The sequence below is a fragment of the Peromyscus maniculatus genome, chromosome 4, assembly GCF_049852395.1.
Source record: "Peromyscus maniculatus bairdii isolate BWxNUB_F1_BW_parent chromosome 4, HU_Pman_BW_mat_3.1, whole genome shotgun sequence".
Lineage (NCBI taxonomy): Eukaryota > Metazoa > Chordata > Mammalia > Rodentia > Cricetidae > Peromyscus > Peromyscus maniculatus.
The window spans coordinates 57,440,755-57,457,863 of record NC_134855.1 but is presented as its reverse complement, the minus strand read 5'-3'; the positions used below and the strand labels follow the sequence as shown (position 1 = coordinate 57,457,863).

Here is a 17,109-nt window from a genome sequence, read left to right as displayed (position 1 = left end):
TAAATCACAACTCAAGAGTTTTCCCGTCAGCTTCAAATATATAAGCTTATATGAAATTTTCTTGAAATAATTGGCATAACTAATAAAATTTCGGGTCATGGACTTTAGCTGTTTGCTGCACTTTTGAGAGTGGGAGAAATGAAAAAATGAAATTCCTGACATGTCTCCCTCCTACTGCCCTTTCTTCACACTAAAGGTCATAGAATTGCTTCAGTGTTGCTCTGTGACAGACTGGGTTATGAGGTACTGGAGCCAAAAGAGACTCTTGTAGTCACTTAGACACATTCATTATCTTATATCCCCCCAAAACCCTGAGATCCAAAGAATTGAAATTAATTGTTTAAAGTCACAAAGCTAAAATTTAATAGAAAAGGAATTAAATAGTATGGAGCAGGAAGAAGTTCTTCTGTTAAATATTCATTGTGTTAGCTCAGGAAAAGATTAATTCAGGTAAGCCAACAAAAAATACTCGGGTCTGTTGTTTCAGTTACAATAAGGACTTGAGGGCTGGTGGATAAAAAGAGTGTTGGCTATTGGCTGACAGAACAAGTAGGACAACATATCGTTTGGGTTCTTCAGTCTCTGGGCCAAAATCAAAATCACACTTACAACCTTGGTAACCAGAAAGAATCCTGTTCCTGGAATACTTGTGAAACCTGAGTTAGTCATAAGCTTCTTAGGAAAGAATTCATCCTTTGTTTGATACTTCAGTGATTCCTGATGAGAAGGGCAAGCAAGACTCATTCATTCATTGTCAAGTAACTAGAGCCATACTGTAAATGCAGGTGTATGCAATCCCTTGGAACCTTAAAGAACCATTGATTATGAATGATTTTACTTTGCATGAGATGATCACATGAGACCTGTCCTTGCTGGGTCTTTATCTCCTATCCCAGTTAGTGTCGGTACACCAAACTTCACATACAAGCTTCTGGAACTTAGAGCAGACAGCAATGATGGGATTTCAAATTATATTACTATAGATTATTCAGCTTGGGAATTAACCAAAATTTTTATTCAAAACTTCACCAAAATCATTTAAACTGTGAATGAAGAGAACTAAAATGTTAATATCCTGGAAAAAAAAAACAATTCCACTGACTTTGGACCATTTGGTTTTTTCAAAGTCTAGCTTTTGGTTTCCCCTAAGGCTACTCACCTTCCCCCATGCCAATAAATCTGTTATTGCCTATTGCCAAAGGATAAAAATTCCTTTCTAATCTACTTTCATAAGTGGCAACTGACCAAAGCTCTATTTGGTATTTTATTTTAAGATTTTGTGAGGTGATAAGAAACAAACAAACAAAAAGCTTTATGTCCATTCCCAACTCCTGTACCTCCTGAATTCTCCAGAACAAATTTAGCGTAGCACTAAAATACAGCATTTGGAATAGTATCTGGATTCTTCCTGACATTCCAGAGACATACTCGAAATAAGATGCCAAAAGAAGCTAAAAATGGTAAAGGAAATTACAGAAGTGTTTGACTGTCATCCAAAAGATTCTAACAGTTCACTCAAAGGAAAATGCCCCTCCATTCCACAAGCATCTTGGGAATGCTAAAGATTTTAATGGAGTGGCAAAATACATCGCAAGTGGTCAAGTAGTTTTGATTGATAGTAGAACTTTTTTCTTTATATATTCAACCGCTTCATGTAACACAAATTGCTAAATGGTCTTATTAATAAAAAAAAAAATCCAGAACCAGATATTGGGGTGAAAGCTGGAAGATCAGAGAGATAGAAAAGCCACAGCCACCAGCTATTACCACAGCAACTCCACAAATCCTCTGACTGAAATCCTCAGACTCCAAGAGAGAGCTACTTCCTATATACTCATGCCTATATACCTTTCTGTGCCCTGCCATACTACTTCCTCTCTCCACTCAGCTTCATAACTTCCTCTTTCCACCCCACTCTATCACTTCCTGTCTGTCTGTATAAACCTCCAGATCTCTATGGTTAACTAGTGCTGGGATTAAAGGCATGTGCCCAGCTTCATAATAAAAAAATAAGCAAAGAAAAGAAACATAAATGATTTATATATGATAGACTCCATTCCATCGATCTTTTATAGCAAATAGAACCTTTCAGCACTTAAATACTTGATTCTCAGGTCTCTCTCAGGGTCTCCTGTCTCCACTGGAATACAGGGAATAAGTCCTCATGTTATGAATGAGCATGAAATTTGATGCCCTTTCTTCCCCATTTCAGACATGACTCATTGCTCTTGATGCAGTCCCCAAGGTCCAGGAGCTCTTCTTTAAAGCACCGAGACAAAAGCAACATCTTCAATTCAAACTGGTTTACCCAGAGAATTCTGATAGTTCTTACCCACTGACTTCTTTATGCACCGTAACACTAAGTGCTCTGACTGTCTTGCCTTTACTTTCCCCAGGGAAACAGATGCTTAGAAGCTGAAAAGGAAACAAGACTGGTAGGCCTTGACTAGAGCCTATCAGTTCTGCTTAGCCTCTCGTTATCTCCAGGATGCTATTGAATGCTAGCATTGGGAGTATTTATTTTCAAGGTTGGAGATCTTCTTTCCTCCAGACTTGTCTGCCTCTGGGTACAAAGAGTAAGTGGTCTGAGGTCTTTCCTAAAAGCCGGTCTCATTTAAAATCCGACTTTTGCTGAGTAAAAATTACTATTTCAACCCTCAGGTTTGAAATTTTCTACAGTCGATATAAGGAGTCTTAAAATCCAAGAGTTAATTCTGTGGTCTTTCAAGCAATATGCAAACTCTACTTGTCCCATCCTTGAAAATAAAAATAAATAAATAAAAGCTAAGGCTATGTTACTTTTCTAGAAACATTTTGTCCCAAGAGAAGCTATTTCTTGGTTTAGGAGATGATAATAGTGGAACTTAACAAACACCCTTTTAGAATTTCTAGAAGGAAAGAAAGAAAGGAGAGAGAGAGAGAGAGAGAGAGAGAGAGAGAGAGAGAGAGAGAGAGAGAGAGAGAGGGAGAGAGAAAGAGAGAAAGAAAGGAAGGAAGAAAGAGTGAAAAGGCTAGCAGAGGTAGCTAACTGTTCCATTGGAAAATTTATTTCAGCAGATGTTCATCGTCCCAGGGAGAAAAGCACCCCCACTTTGCAGCATAGCATTTGAACATTTAGAAGCTTAAATATTTCTAAGTTGAAATGAACCATATGGTATGAGTGAGATATAAATAAGAGCAGTTACATTTTACTATTAAGTACAAAGGAAGAATGCTGATTATTGCTGCTTGAATTTCATATTATGACAAGGTAATGCAACTTGTAGCCTGTTTGAAATTTTCAGCTTCCATAGATTTTTCTCTTTAAATCATGCATTGTGATACCCCAGAGAAGTATTAAAAAGTTAGCAATTTAATGACATGTATATATATAGAATACATGACAGTTATCCTTGATCTAAGTGACTGTCTTAGTTAGGGTTACTTGCTGTGATTAAACCCGATGATGCAAGAGCAACTTGAGGAGGTGTCTTAGGGTTTCTATTGATGTGAAGAGACACCACGACCACAGCAACTCTTACAAAGGAATACATTTAATTAGGGTGGCTTACAGTTTAGAGGGTTAGTCCATTATCATTATGGTGGGACATGGTGACATGAAGGCAGACATAGTGCTGGAGAAGGAGCTGAGAGTTCTACATTTTGATCTGAAGGCAACAGGGAGTGCACTGTAACACTGGGAATAGCTTAAGCATAGGAGACTTCAAAGCCCACCCCCACACACTTCCTCCAATAAGGCCACACCTCCCAATAGTTCCACTCTTTATGAGCTTATGGGGGCTAATTACATTCAAACTACCACAGAAGCCAAGGGTTTATTTGGCTCATACTCCCATATTGCTGTTTATCATCAAAAGAAGTCAGGACAAGAACTCAAACATCGCATGAACCTGGAGGAAAGAGCTGATGCAGAGGCCATAGAGGAGTGCTGCTTATTGGCTTGCTCCCTGGGGTTTTCTTATAGAATCCAGGACCACCAGCACAGGGATGGCACCACCCAAAATGGGCTTGACCTTCCCCCATCAATCACTAATTAAGAAAAGTCTCTAGAGCCAGATATTATGGAGACATTTTCTCGATTAAGGTCTCCTCCTCTCAGATACTCCAGCTGTGTCAGCTGGTATGATACTAGCCAGCACAGGGCCATTGATCATTTTAAAGTGTAGAATCTGAAACTCAGAAATAGTAAGCGACTTGCTTGACTCACACAGGCATAAAGCCATAACATTGGCTTCTGAATAAAGGCAGTTTTACTCTAGGATAGGGGTCAATAAACCTTTTCTATAAAGTGCCAGATACACAGCCACTGACTCAGCTGGCCAGGGAGCCCTTTGCTGTGAGAAAGTCAGCCAGTGGATATGTCAGTAGAAGGAACATTTGAATAAAACCTGATTTATAGAAATTGAAATTACATACAATCCCCATGTGTCACACATATTAGCTGTTTTACATTTATTTCTAATCTGGAGTTATTGACAGTGCTTCAATGTGTTCTTTTCACCTTTTCTCAACCTCAAAATGCAAAATTGTTAAATTATGGGTTGTATAAAAATTGGCAGTAGGATTAATTTGGCTCATAGACTAGTTAAAACCAAGACTGGTGGAAGGCAGGCAGGCAGGAAGGAAGGAAGGAAAGAGAGTAAGGAAGGAGAGTAAGGAAGGGAGAGAGAGAGAGAGAGAGAGAGAAGGAAGGGAGGGAGGGAGGGAGGGAGGGAGGAAGGAAGGAAGGAAGGAAAGAAAGAAAGAAAGAAAGAAAGAAAGAAAGAAAGAAAGAAAGAAAGAAAGAAAGAAAGAAAGAAAGAAAGAAAGAAAGAAAGAAAGACAAAGGGAAGGAAAGAAGAAACAAATGAAATAAAATGGTACAAAGAGAGCCCTTGTGTTTCTTTTGGGTACAACAGTAACTTGTGTTGACTCTTTCCTCTGGCTGGTATCTGTGTGCATGGTTAGTGCTTTAGAATATGTTACTTAGTGTATTGACTTAATGTATTACATATTCCTCAGTGTCATGCATGAGGCTGCTGATTTCTTTCTTAGAGACTGAGAAATATCAATGAAGCAAAATATTCTAGTTTTAACATTCTGATTTCAGTATTTCTTTTGATTTGATTTTATAGTTTCTTCCTTTCTCTAGTATTTATATTTAGCATATGAATAAAATATGAACTATTCTACTAATGTGTTAAAAATATGTGGAAAAAACTGATGCTCTAAAAAAATCTCACATTTGGTAAAGCTATGTCTATTTAAAGTCATTAAATTTATCAAAACTGTATTTATTATAAAACAGATTCTCACTTTCTTTTCTTTTCTATTTAGAAATATTATATGATCTTATCCAAATTGTTATTGTTATAACAGAATTCCAAAGAAATAATATAATTATGGCTATAGAAAATTTCAATTTTTATGAATACAATAGAAATTTTAGCTTATAACTGGTTTTCTATTGATGATTTAAAACACACTTATTTTTACCATCTAGGAGATACTAGCAGATTTCAGGGAAATCCTTCCTCTAAAGCCAGGATTTTTTGGCTATGGGTGTTCTGAATGTGGGTAAGTTACTCAGTTTCTGAATTTTGATCTCTTCAACTCTGAGTTGGGTAAAAATATTAATCCATCAGTTCATTATAGAAACTAAATCTGAAAATACAGTTTAGTACTTCTAACAGAGAAATTATATAATAAATAAGTAATACTCTTTATATCATCTCAGGCCCAGACTGCTATAGTTCCTTTGATAAGGAAAAAAAGCTGGAAGAACCTAGAGCACCGTAAACATTGGTCATGTGGATAGTTTATATAATGTCCTCCATCAATAGTTTGTGCCTGTGGTTTAATATTGTACTAAAAATATCACCTACGAAAACAATAGCTAAAAATATTGTAAAAGTTATGCTGAAACATGTAAGATTGTCACTTTTGTAGGTCAAAACAGTCCAACATTGGTAAATTTTCTAAGGATCAACACAAAACATATGCTACAAAAAAAAAAGATTGTGTTTCTTAGACAATTCTATATGATAAATGGCTGACATGGGTTGATAGCCTAGAATGTAGACTTGTTATATTTGCTGTTAAAAAGCATTGTGAAAAGATATTTCTAGGGGTTCAGAATGTTGCTCAGTGGTAGACTAGTATATTGCTTAGTGTATGGGAGGCCTTAGGTAAATTCCCAGTATTGTTCCATGAAGGACAGATCAGGTTCTAAAGGCCTAAAGTCAGGAAGTCAGGATCAACCTAGTCTCATATTCTCTCTCTCTCTCTCTCTCTCTCTCTCTCTCTCTCTCTCTCTCTCTCTCTCTCTCTCTCTCTCTCTCTCTGTGTGTGTGTGTGTGTGTGTGTGTGTGTGTGTGTGTGTGTGTGTGTGATTTTATCTCTTTCTGGTGTAGCATAGAAACAAGTTCCAAGCATGACTGAATGACTGGCCTCTTTTATAATTTTCCATCTTTACTTTTATAGCAGTTTTCCCTCTTACAGCCATATTTGACTCTTCTCACGCACAGTATCTCAGTTCATCAAATATTTTATTTCCCTTCATTCAACATTTATTTCAAAGTCAGTCTCCTCTCTCCTGTACACCAAGTAAGTTGTAACCAAAAATAGAGAGACATCTGCAGAAAGCATAGTTTAGGAACTAAGGTTCTGATAGTTCCTGAGAAAGAGAGGTTTGGTGGGGTGATGGTGGGCGTGGGTGTTTGTTTTGTTTGTTTGTTGTAGAAGAAAGGGTATGAAGAACTTTAAGCTAACTATAAGGCTCTGTCTTGATAGTAGTTAATTATGTTTAGTTTTTAATATGTGACAGAACAGTATAAATAATGTTTGAAGGAAACAGTGCTTTTTGGGATTTTTCTGATTTCTACTGGAAAATATTCACCATTAAAAATGAATTTTATCTTATTCACTGCAGAATTTCCAACACAAGTATTTTCTGGAAAATGAGAAGTGCTCACTAAGTATCTGTAGAATGAATAAGTGATTATTAAAGGAAGACTGTGGACACGGACACCCAGGAGCACCGTGATTAAACAGGTGACTATTGTCCTGCCCCAGTGAATCTTTCCCTATCCACAAGTCTATCAGACAAAGGAGGGCTTAGTAATACAGACATGACAGGAGCATGAAGATAATGTGATCATTGTCACTTTCGTGCCGGTAATGAGCAAGGAAGGGAAAACTGGACAATCCAGTCAGATCATTATTCTCAAATAGACAGGTTCCAGAAGCTTCCATGAGAAAATAGAGATGATTCTGTAGGCCAATATTTGAAATAAAAGGAATGAAGTCACATGAGATTTCAAGATGTTCTCAAAACAAAATTCTGACCTTTCCCCATGCATTTAGCTACAGTAGGATGTGTGGGGCCTGTTGGGCAGGATTTCTTATTATGGACATTTTGAACTGAACACTTCTTGTTTTTGGGGGGGGAGGGGAAGGGGCTGGCGTATCCTGTACTGTGGATGTTCAGCAGCCCTCCTGGTCTCTACACACTAGCCAGGATTACTCTGCTTCATGTTATGACAACTGAAAAACATGTTAGGCTCTGTCAGACTAAGAACCACCCAACAGAAGAGAGAGGGTGAGGAGACTCTGAGGCTTCTGACGTGCTTATAGAAAATAAGGAAATGGGTAGGAAAGCAGTTCAGAGTCATATCATTGCACTTTTGATAAGAATTGAAATCTCACTTTAACAAGAACGTTGAAGTGGAAAGAAAACAATCCCATCCTGACTTGTGAGAACTGCAGCAAAGAAGGGACCAAGCATGTATAAACAACAGGGCAATCTGAGTTATTACAACTTGCATATATTTTCTCCATTTAGGCAAACAACCTTCTGCTATAAAGAGAACATTTCAGAGAGGCAAAGAGTAAGAAGGGACTTTATTACTCTGAATTTCTAAAGCAAGTAAATAAAATATTAAAAAACATGGGGGAAATTAACAATTAAAGGCGCAGGCATGTCTTCATACGTCTTTGAACCACTACTTGAGAGATGTCTCATAAAGCAGATGATCAAATTTTCAAAGAGCATTTTAATAAAGAAGTGATGTTATAAAAATGATGAGCTGCTTCATAAGGAAATTTGAAAAAGGCTGAATGCCTGCAGTGGAATCCATCAAAATCCACCTATCTTGCATTCAGTCAGTATGAATAACTCACCAATATTTAACAACAGCAAAGCCAAAATACCATCTAGAAATGGTAATCAAGCCTTTTATAGCAGTATTATTTGGTCCCTGTATAATTATATTTAAAACCTTACAGTTATTCGGCTACCCTAAGAAGCAATAGTATGCTAGATATGGACAGTCTTCCACTAAAATACTGTATCTAACCTGATGTTGCTGTACTCCACCCCCTCCACATACTCATTTATCACCTTGCTCTAATAATTACAAAAATAATGACTAAGCAACAGTTTACCAGCATAGCTATTTTAAGCACCACCCCGACAATAAAGTTAAAGTATGGTTTCGGGGCAAACAGCACTTTTTAAAAGATGAAGAGGGAGTTGTAAACCAGAATGGAATTGTTTAAGTTCATCTTCAAAGACAAATGTAACCTCCACCAGTTCTAACAGAGTAAGTCACTCTAAGCACAGACAACCACAAGCCATGCATCAGTTTATGTGGACTGCTTCCACTTTATGACTACTAAGTCAGAAAAACAGTGTGACAAGTTTGTTATAGCTGATGAGACTGTGGCAGCTTTGGTTAATTAAAAATGTTTAGGAGTTCAAAAAGGAGACTAGTATAATGAGTTAAAATTAAATTAATAGGCAGTCATTTCATCAACATCATTTCATGCCATAATTTCCTTATGAAAGTCTTGGTTCATTTGTGGAAAATTCAGATAACATTGTCAGGTAAAGGCATGCTAAAACAATTTTCTTTACAGAATTAACAATGACAACTGCTCACATTACAGATGTCATAGTTATACTTAGGTAACTTCCAACCCTGAACACATGGAAACGTATCTAATTTTTTAACCTTGTGGTGCTCTTCCTTTTAAAGGAAATATATACCTAAGGAAATGAAGACATATGCAAGAGAGAAGAAAATACAACATAGAAAAAAATAAATAACAACATTTAACTAGGTTCCTCTTTAGAGTTGTCACTATTCTCAAAGCACAAACTGTGTGAAATGTAACTTTAAGTGCAAGTTCATGAGAATACAGAGTCCAGGTTGTGCTTAAGAAAGCACGAACTCCTTAACAGTAGAAGTGATTTGATTTAAGCCATACTGTCACCCACAATGAGCTCTTAGAGTCTGGGAGGTACTAATTGGGAATGTTGTCTGGAGTCCTAAGGATAAAGGTAGAACTTTGTGTTTGTTTGTAATTAGTAAGTTCCTACTGAGTATAGGACCCTGATTTTATCTTAATCACAAGACAAAACCATCAAGAAAATATCAAAATGCCTGTCACGCTGGCACTAAGGCTATTGAGGCAGTGTGATGAAGAGCTTGAAGCCAGTCTGGCTTATATTGTTCTCTCAAAATGATGACTGACCACCAACCCTCAAACAAAACTCAGAGAGGACTGGTAAGTGTCGCTCACTACTGAATGCTTGCCTACGTGCCTAGGGCCTCCAATATTAGAATAAAGAAAAACAAATAGCTGCCAGTGTATCGTGAATTCTAATTGGTCTTAATAATAAAAACCTGGAGTCTGATATCATGGTGAAAGCTGAAAGATAAGAGAGACAAAAGAGCAAGCCATCGCCACCACCTCTTACCTTGCCAACTCCTTCCTAGAGAGGAGAAAGTGGAAAATTCTATAGATTGCTTTGTATGTGTGAGAAGAAGACATTATGTACCAGTTATATTCATGTAGAAGATCTACATGTCTTTTTGAAGTTCATAAAATATAAAGCTCATTTCACAGTTAGAACCAGTCAAATAAAATTTGATGTCTTTTCTACAGGTAGAAATGATGATATTTTTTTCATAGCAATAATATTATTTCAATCCTATTCACACTCAGAACCTCTTGCTTTGCATGTATTTTCTACTCTGAAACCAAGAGGAATCACACTTTAGAAAGAGTCTCAATGATATTATCTTAACTTTTTCTCAGAATATTCAAGTATATTAAAAAAGGAAGATCAATTTAGCTTGATTTCACAAGTATTTCCCAAACAAAGCACATTATTTTAGAATTGCCTGTTTGCTGAATATAAAAGCAGTTAAGTAGGCTTAAGAAAAGTTGAGTGAAGAAAGAAGGTAGCTCTTTACACCCAGATCTTACCTGGAGAATTGAAATGGAACAAGACCCTCGTAAGCCTCCCTGATCTGTGCTGCTCTCCTCAAGGGACAGCTGAATCACAGCAGCCTATATTCTCAAACTCTAAAAGAAAAAATCAGGAAGCTCGATCTGTGCACATAATGGCCTGCATAATGTAAGAAAGCACCGTTTCTTGGCAACTAGAAAACAATCCTTTTCAATTAACTCACAGCAATTGGCCCACATTTGTTGTTACACACAGAGTGAAGAAAATGTTTTAAGAACTGAAAAGAGCCTGGTAATAGCTCAAGTCTGAGCAGTCTGTTCACTTGGAAAACATTTTTAATTAGAAGACTGGCCATTCCAGTAGCCTCTTTCCTGAGATCATCTATGGACATACCCAACTCACTTTATTGATACATATTATTTAGTCAAAGTCCTAATCCCAAATGTTACATGTTATCTAAACAATGAAAAGGCAATGAGCAATTCTAGCAAACCAGAGGTCTGTTTGTGATATCCTCTCCTTGATTATTTTCATTTTGGTTTCTAAAATACCAACATGAATGTCATTCTGATGTTCATTAGAATACACAGGCCGAACTATCATGTGTCATATTCTCTTAGCTTTTAAAGATGGCTTAGCTCCAATAGACACCAGTTTAGCTGATAGTAAGTACAGCTGTGTGAGAACAGTCTTACTCAAATCTGACAATTTTGGAGCATTCACAGATACTTGTGGGAATCTTACAAGAATCTTAAGATGTCTTGTAGTCACACACATGTATTAGAAATTTCATATGTCAATAGGGCCCACAGCAGGACTTTGACTTAAAAAATGTATGCAGAAGATATAAATTAGACATGGGGTTTTTTCTAGTCACTAAATCTCTCCTAGTTGTCATGTTAAAGATTTAATTATCCAGTTAAATTATACTTAAAAAATGAACAGACAATAAGGACAATTTCTATATCTAAGCAAAGTCAAATCTGGTGATTTTTTTCCTTCATTGCCCCTCCCTTTTGCTAGGATTGAGTAGAAGTGTGTTTTTACCTTCATCAGCTCTTTTCAATATTTTCCTTTATAACGTGAATTTCTCTCAAAGATGTCAACCTTGTCTTCCTAGCTTTGACAGGCAATTCCTCTTAGGTGTACCTTTTAAAATGTAGCCTAGGCAGTATCTCAGCACAAAGAACTCTCTTTGTTAGTGGGAACTTCAGGCAGTGTTGTAAGCTAGTGAAGGTGATGTATTTGAGTAGACCGTCTGGCACCTTCAACTCAGACTCTCGACAGCTGTGTACACTTTCCATGGGTAGATCTGGCTGGGATAATTTTACAAGTGTTTCCTCAATCTTACTACTGACTCTTCACTGGCTCTATGACCTCGGGCAGATTTGTTAAACATTTTGTGTCCAGGTCTCTTATCTGCCAAGTGAAGGTAATAATATTTACATCATAGGAGTATTGTGAGGGTTGACTAAGGCTACATGTGTAAAACTTCTTAAAATAATGTCCAGCAGATGATAAGTGTTCAAAGTTAAGGTATATAATTAATGCAGTGCTGTTATTAGTACTCCTGAACTTGCTGAATAATCATAATACATTTATTACAAGGCTCATAACTTTACTTCTGATATTCTTAAAAAGTACAGCCATTTACATCTGCGTTGAATATATTTAAACAGCATCAGCAAAACCCAGCATTTAAGAGGAATTGCATAAAAGCCAGTTTTCATAGTATCATTATGCTCACTCATATCTTCTCCATTTTAGAAGTGGGGTTTAATTTTAGTTCCAAGCTTCTAGTCCAATCCATGATGTAACTGTCTCAGTCAAAATTTTACACCCTGTCCCTGCTTGGAAATAATTCAGATTCATTAGAAACAGGTTAAGTAAACCTATCTGGTCAGGAGGGATTTGGCTCCATGTTTATTGACTTGGCACAGGGCAGTGGTCCCTTGTTCATTATTTTGGATAGTGTTAATTTGCCCCAGGATCTTAAAGTAGAACATTATGGCAGGGGAAATTAAACAGTGAAATCTGAAAAGGAAAAAATAATACAAGAGGACAAGTTTTGTGTAAAGATGCTAAAGTCTGTAAGTTGTAACAGATACCCTCTAGAGAGACAACTTGGTAACCTGGTGTCTTCCAGAGGGTTGGGTGTGATGTGGATATAGGATTCCATGAGCTGTTGGGAAACTGCTCCTGATCATGAGTGCCATCACAGCCCCATCAGTCCTCTCATATCCACAACCCTGAGTAGTCCAGAAAGTCTGACTGAACAGCAGGAAAATCTAACATGATAAATAGGATATAGTGCAACTTTGGGGCATCTTTACCTAAATTCAATTAAAATGTTGCAAAATAAGTTTGTATGAAGACATTAGCATACAGACAAAATCAAAATCAATACTGTTATAGAGTTGCCACAAATAATTCTTTCATAATTCATAAATGAGGTATTCAGATACATCTAATAGGCTTTCTTGGACTGCCAGCCTCCAAATCATGACATGGAGACAATATTAGTTATGAATGTTTGGCCTTATCTTATGCTTGTCCCACTAGCTAATAACTTAATTTAATCTGTTTCTCTTCATCTCCATTTTGCCTCCTGGTTTTTTACCTTTCTTTCATTCTGTATGTCCTACTTTCTTGATTCCTTCATGTCTGTCTGTCTGGCAGCTGCCTGGCTGACTGGCCCTGGGCATCTTCCTCTCTTTCTCCCTCATTCGCTGTCAAACCTAGATTCCTCCTCCTACTTATTTTTTCTGCCTGACAGCCCCACCTATCCTTCCACTGTCTGGCTATTGGCCATTCAGCTTTTTATTAGACCAATCAGGTACCTTAGGCAGGCAAGGTGAAATACCAACATATTTTAACATAGTTAAACAAATGCAGCATAGACAAAACCAACACATCTTTACATAGTTAAACAGATATTCTATTCTACAACAGATGCATGCCATATAAACTGAGAAAGGTTGCAATTTGACTCCTGTGGAGAGTTTAATGATCAAATACTTCACACAATAAAATATTTTATAAACACTGAGTACATTTGTTCTAAATCAGAAGGTTGTAGTGTGAAAACCAAATATTTTCAAGTTCTTTTGGGAGCCAGAAAAAAAACTGAAGTTAAGAAACAGTTTAGTTTTTCATTAGAAGCAAGCTATTTCTATTTACTAAGATTCTAATCTTCAAACTAGAGAGAGAGAGAGAGAGAGAGAGAGAGAGAGAGAGAGAGAGAGAGAGAGAGAGAGAGAGAGGTGACTAGGGAAACTTTTTAAACATGTAAATTCTTAGGCTCCAATCTGAAAGAAATTAACTGAATATCCTCAGCAAAACTAAAAAATCTACATTTCAGTACTGCCTGGCACTGATGTCTTGGAGTACAGCACTTGATAGCTGGAGATTCAGGAAAATAAAGGTAGGTAGGAGTCTCAATTTGTGTAAGAGGGGACAGTTATAGGATTTCAAAGAGAGGAAGATGGCCAAAATGATGAAATAGGAAAGTGCAGCCCAGCTAATTTGAGCCAGAGAATAGAATGGAGAAGAGTGGAGACAAACAGTGGTAATATAACTGCAGTGACTTCTGATTTTGTATCTGAAGTACCATTTAAAGTGTGGCATTAAAGCCTGAGTCATTGTAGCAGACAAACAGGCAGCTACTCTTACCATTCCCCATTCCTCACTTGGCTTTACTTGCTGACCTTACTTGGTCTGTTGATTGTCCCTCAAGCACAATGGCTTCCACTTCCTACAGTCTCCATAACTTTTAATAACTACTTTTTCAAAACCTTTGGGAGGTGGCCCCAAAAATTCAACTTCTGCCCACTTCTACCGATACTATTTTCCTTTTCTCCTAATTCTCTCTGTCACTTATTAATGACCTCTATATTGATATTGCTCACTTTTCTGTTTCCCCTACTACACTGTGAGATTCAGATGGAGGAATGTTGATCTTTCTTATTCAATGGTGTGTTCCTCCCATATAGAATGTGCCTGGCTTCTGTAGCTGTTGCTGCACAGATTTAGAAATACAAAGCATGACATGACATGTAGCTCAGTGGTAGAGCACTTGACTAGGGTATGTGAGGCCTTGGGTTATATCCTAGCCTCCAAACTACAATAAGACAACCAAGTATCATATGCTAAGTGTAGGCATAAAGAGTACTCAGTACTAGAAATAAAAGCACAGCACTATTGGATTTTTTAAAATTCCTATTTGTCCTTCTAGGGAAAGGTCAAAGTGAGGGAACCCTGTCTAGTGTTATAATGCTTCCAGGCATATTGTTTTCTAGTCTTCACAGAGGTTAGCTTGGGGAGTTATTGTTTAACTCCACTGAAAGCTAATAATTGTGTCACATTAACCTTGGGGGATGAAATACAGGAAGCATTTATCAAGGTACATAGATTTCATAAGTAATATTTTAAACAGTAATGTGCATAATGTTAAAGGAGTTGTTTTTAAGTACAACAGAATTAAGATGAAATAAAAACCAATCTTTGTGAAAGTTTCTAAAAGAACACAGAAATTTGTCATTTATTCCCCATCTCTTTACAGACACAACTAAACTCTATTGTTATTGTTTCTTGAACAAAACTATCATAGAAATTAGCCTTTAGTAATAGAAATAATTGTTCTGCTTAGTAATGGTGAGAGTATTAAACCTTCAGGCATGTGCAATAATCAGATATCTTTCCTACAAATGCCGTGAGATGCATAAAAGTGTTAGAGAGGACCTAAGAGAGTAACTCAGACAGCCAAGGTTTGATCCCCAGAATCCATGTAACAAAGCTAGGCATGATAGCACACCTGTAACTACAGATCTGGGGAAATGCAGACAGATTCCTGGAGCACAGTAACCAGCCAACCTGGCCTAATTGAGTGAGCTCCAGGCTGGTGGAATACTTGTCTCACAAAGCAGGGTAGCTAGAACCTGAGGAGGAACAACACTCACTGTTATCTTCTGGGACACACACACACACACACACACACACACACACACACACACACACACTGCGTGAAATGGGACCAGAGGGGAAAGCATGTTTCTGACTTTTTGCTGTGTTACTGTGTTCTGTATGCCAGAAATACAGATTTCTTAAAATGATAAATATCTGCACATGCCTTCTTTCATTGCATTCCTACTTCATCCTGCTTTGAATCTCTGAAGTCAAGGTCTATCATCAATAAATCAGTGAGTAACCATCACATCCATACTTCAAGTCCAATAATAGTCTCTATATGCTCAGAAAAATTCTCTCCTTCATTTCCCCCCTCTCTCTGCCACACAACACACAGAACCCATTAAAAACATGTGTTCTGGCCGGGTGGTGGTGGCACACGCCTTTAATCCCAGCACTCGCGAGGGAGAGTCAGGAAGATCTCTGTGAGTTCGAGGCCAGCCTGGGCTACAGAGTGAGTTCCAGGAAAGGTGCAAAGCTGCACAGAGAAACCCTGTCTCAAAAGACCAAAAAAACAAAAACAAAAAAGAAAAAACATGGAAGACTTCCCTTCTGGACCAGAGGTGAGTACCCGGGTCCAACCCGGACCGCATCCCTGGCCACCAGCCACCCCGGGAGGACCTCCCCAGCTTGGCGCCGGGTTCTGGCCACCGGGCAGCTCCCCTTCTAGCCCCACCGGGAGGGATCCCCATTTCCAAGCCCCCGGCAGCCCCTGCAGTCTCCGCGCCCTGCCCCCACGCCCATCTGCCCAAGACCCCACCCACTTCCTGAGACTTAGAGACCGGCCCCCAGCTCCCAGCCTGCCCCCGAAGACTTCCCTTCTGGACCAGAGGTGAGTGCCTGGGTCCAGCCAGGACCCCATCCCTGGCCACCAGCCACTCCTGAGAAGCCTGCCCAACTTGGCACCAGGTTCTGGCCACCGGGCAGCTCCCCTTCTAGCCCCACCGGGAGGGATCCCCATTTCCAAGCCCCCCGGCAGCCCCTGCAGTCTCCGCGCCCTGCCCCCACGCCCATCTGCCCAAGACCCCACCCACTTCCTGAGACTTAGAGACCGGCTCCCAGCTCCCAGCCTGCCCCCGACAACTTCCCTTCTGGACCAGAGGTGAGTGCCTGGGTCCAGCCCGGACCTCATCCCTGGCCACCAGCCACCCCGGGAGGACCTCCCCAGCTTGGCGCCGGGTTCTGGCCACCGGGCAGCTCCCCTTCTAGCCCCACCGGGAGGGATCCCCATTTCCAAGCCCCCGGCAGCCCCTGCAGTCTCCGCGCCCTGCCCCCACGCCCATCTGCCCAAGACCCCACCCACTTCCTGAGACTTAGAGACTGGCCCCCAGCTCCCAGCCTGCCCCCGACGACTTCCCTTCTGGACCAGAGCTCCCAGCCTGTCCCCGACTGCCATTCTGGACCAGAGCTTGCCCCTGACTTCCCTTCTGGACCAAAGAGTTGGACAAGAGAACTCCCTTTTGGACAAGAGAGAGAGTCCTCCTGAGTCTGTCAGATCTTTGTGAAACAAGTCCACTGATAAGACCAAGAAGGAATCACAAGGAGATGGGCAGACGTCAAAGCAGAAGTACATACAGCAAAATGAAGAGCAATACAGCATCACCAGAACCTAGCTCGCCTCCAACATCTAGACCTGAACACCAAAAATTGGAAGAAGCAGAAGAAAGTAGCCTTATGAGTAACTTCATGAAGAAGGTAGAGGCGTGTGTAGAGGAAAAGACAAGAAAATTGGAAGAACGCTGTAAACAACTAGAGGAAAGGGCAAACAAATTAGAAGAAAACAATAAAGCCCTCCAAGAAAACAATAAAGTCCTGGAAGAAAACATTAAAATCCTGGAAGAAAACAATAAAGCACTGAAAGAAAATCATGAAAAAGCAATGAAACAAACAAAGGAAACAGTCCAAGA

At 39.1% G+C, this 17,109-nt stretch overlaps 1 protein-coding gene across 1 annotated transcript in view; it reads left to right on the top strand.

The window, feature by feature from the left end:
* Positions 1 to 17,109, top strand: part of LOC107400146 (uncharacterized) — a 143,705-nt gene that overhangs the window by 36,094 nt on the left and 90,502 nt on the right. The window contains exons 4-5 of the mRNA XM_076568402.1: positions 5,483 to 5,556; positions 6,911 to 7,032. Coding sequence (XP_076424517.1) covers positions 5,483 to 5,492 — 10 coding nt within the window. The 3' untranslated portion in view covers positions 5,493 to 5,556; positions 6,911 to 7,032. The remainder of the gene's footprint in view (positions 1 to 5,482; positions 5,557 to 6,910; positions 7,033 to 17,109) is intronic.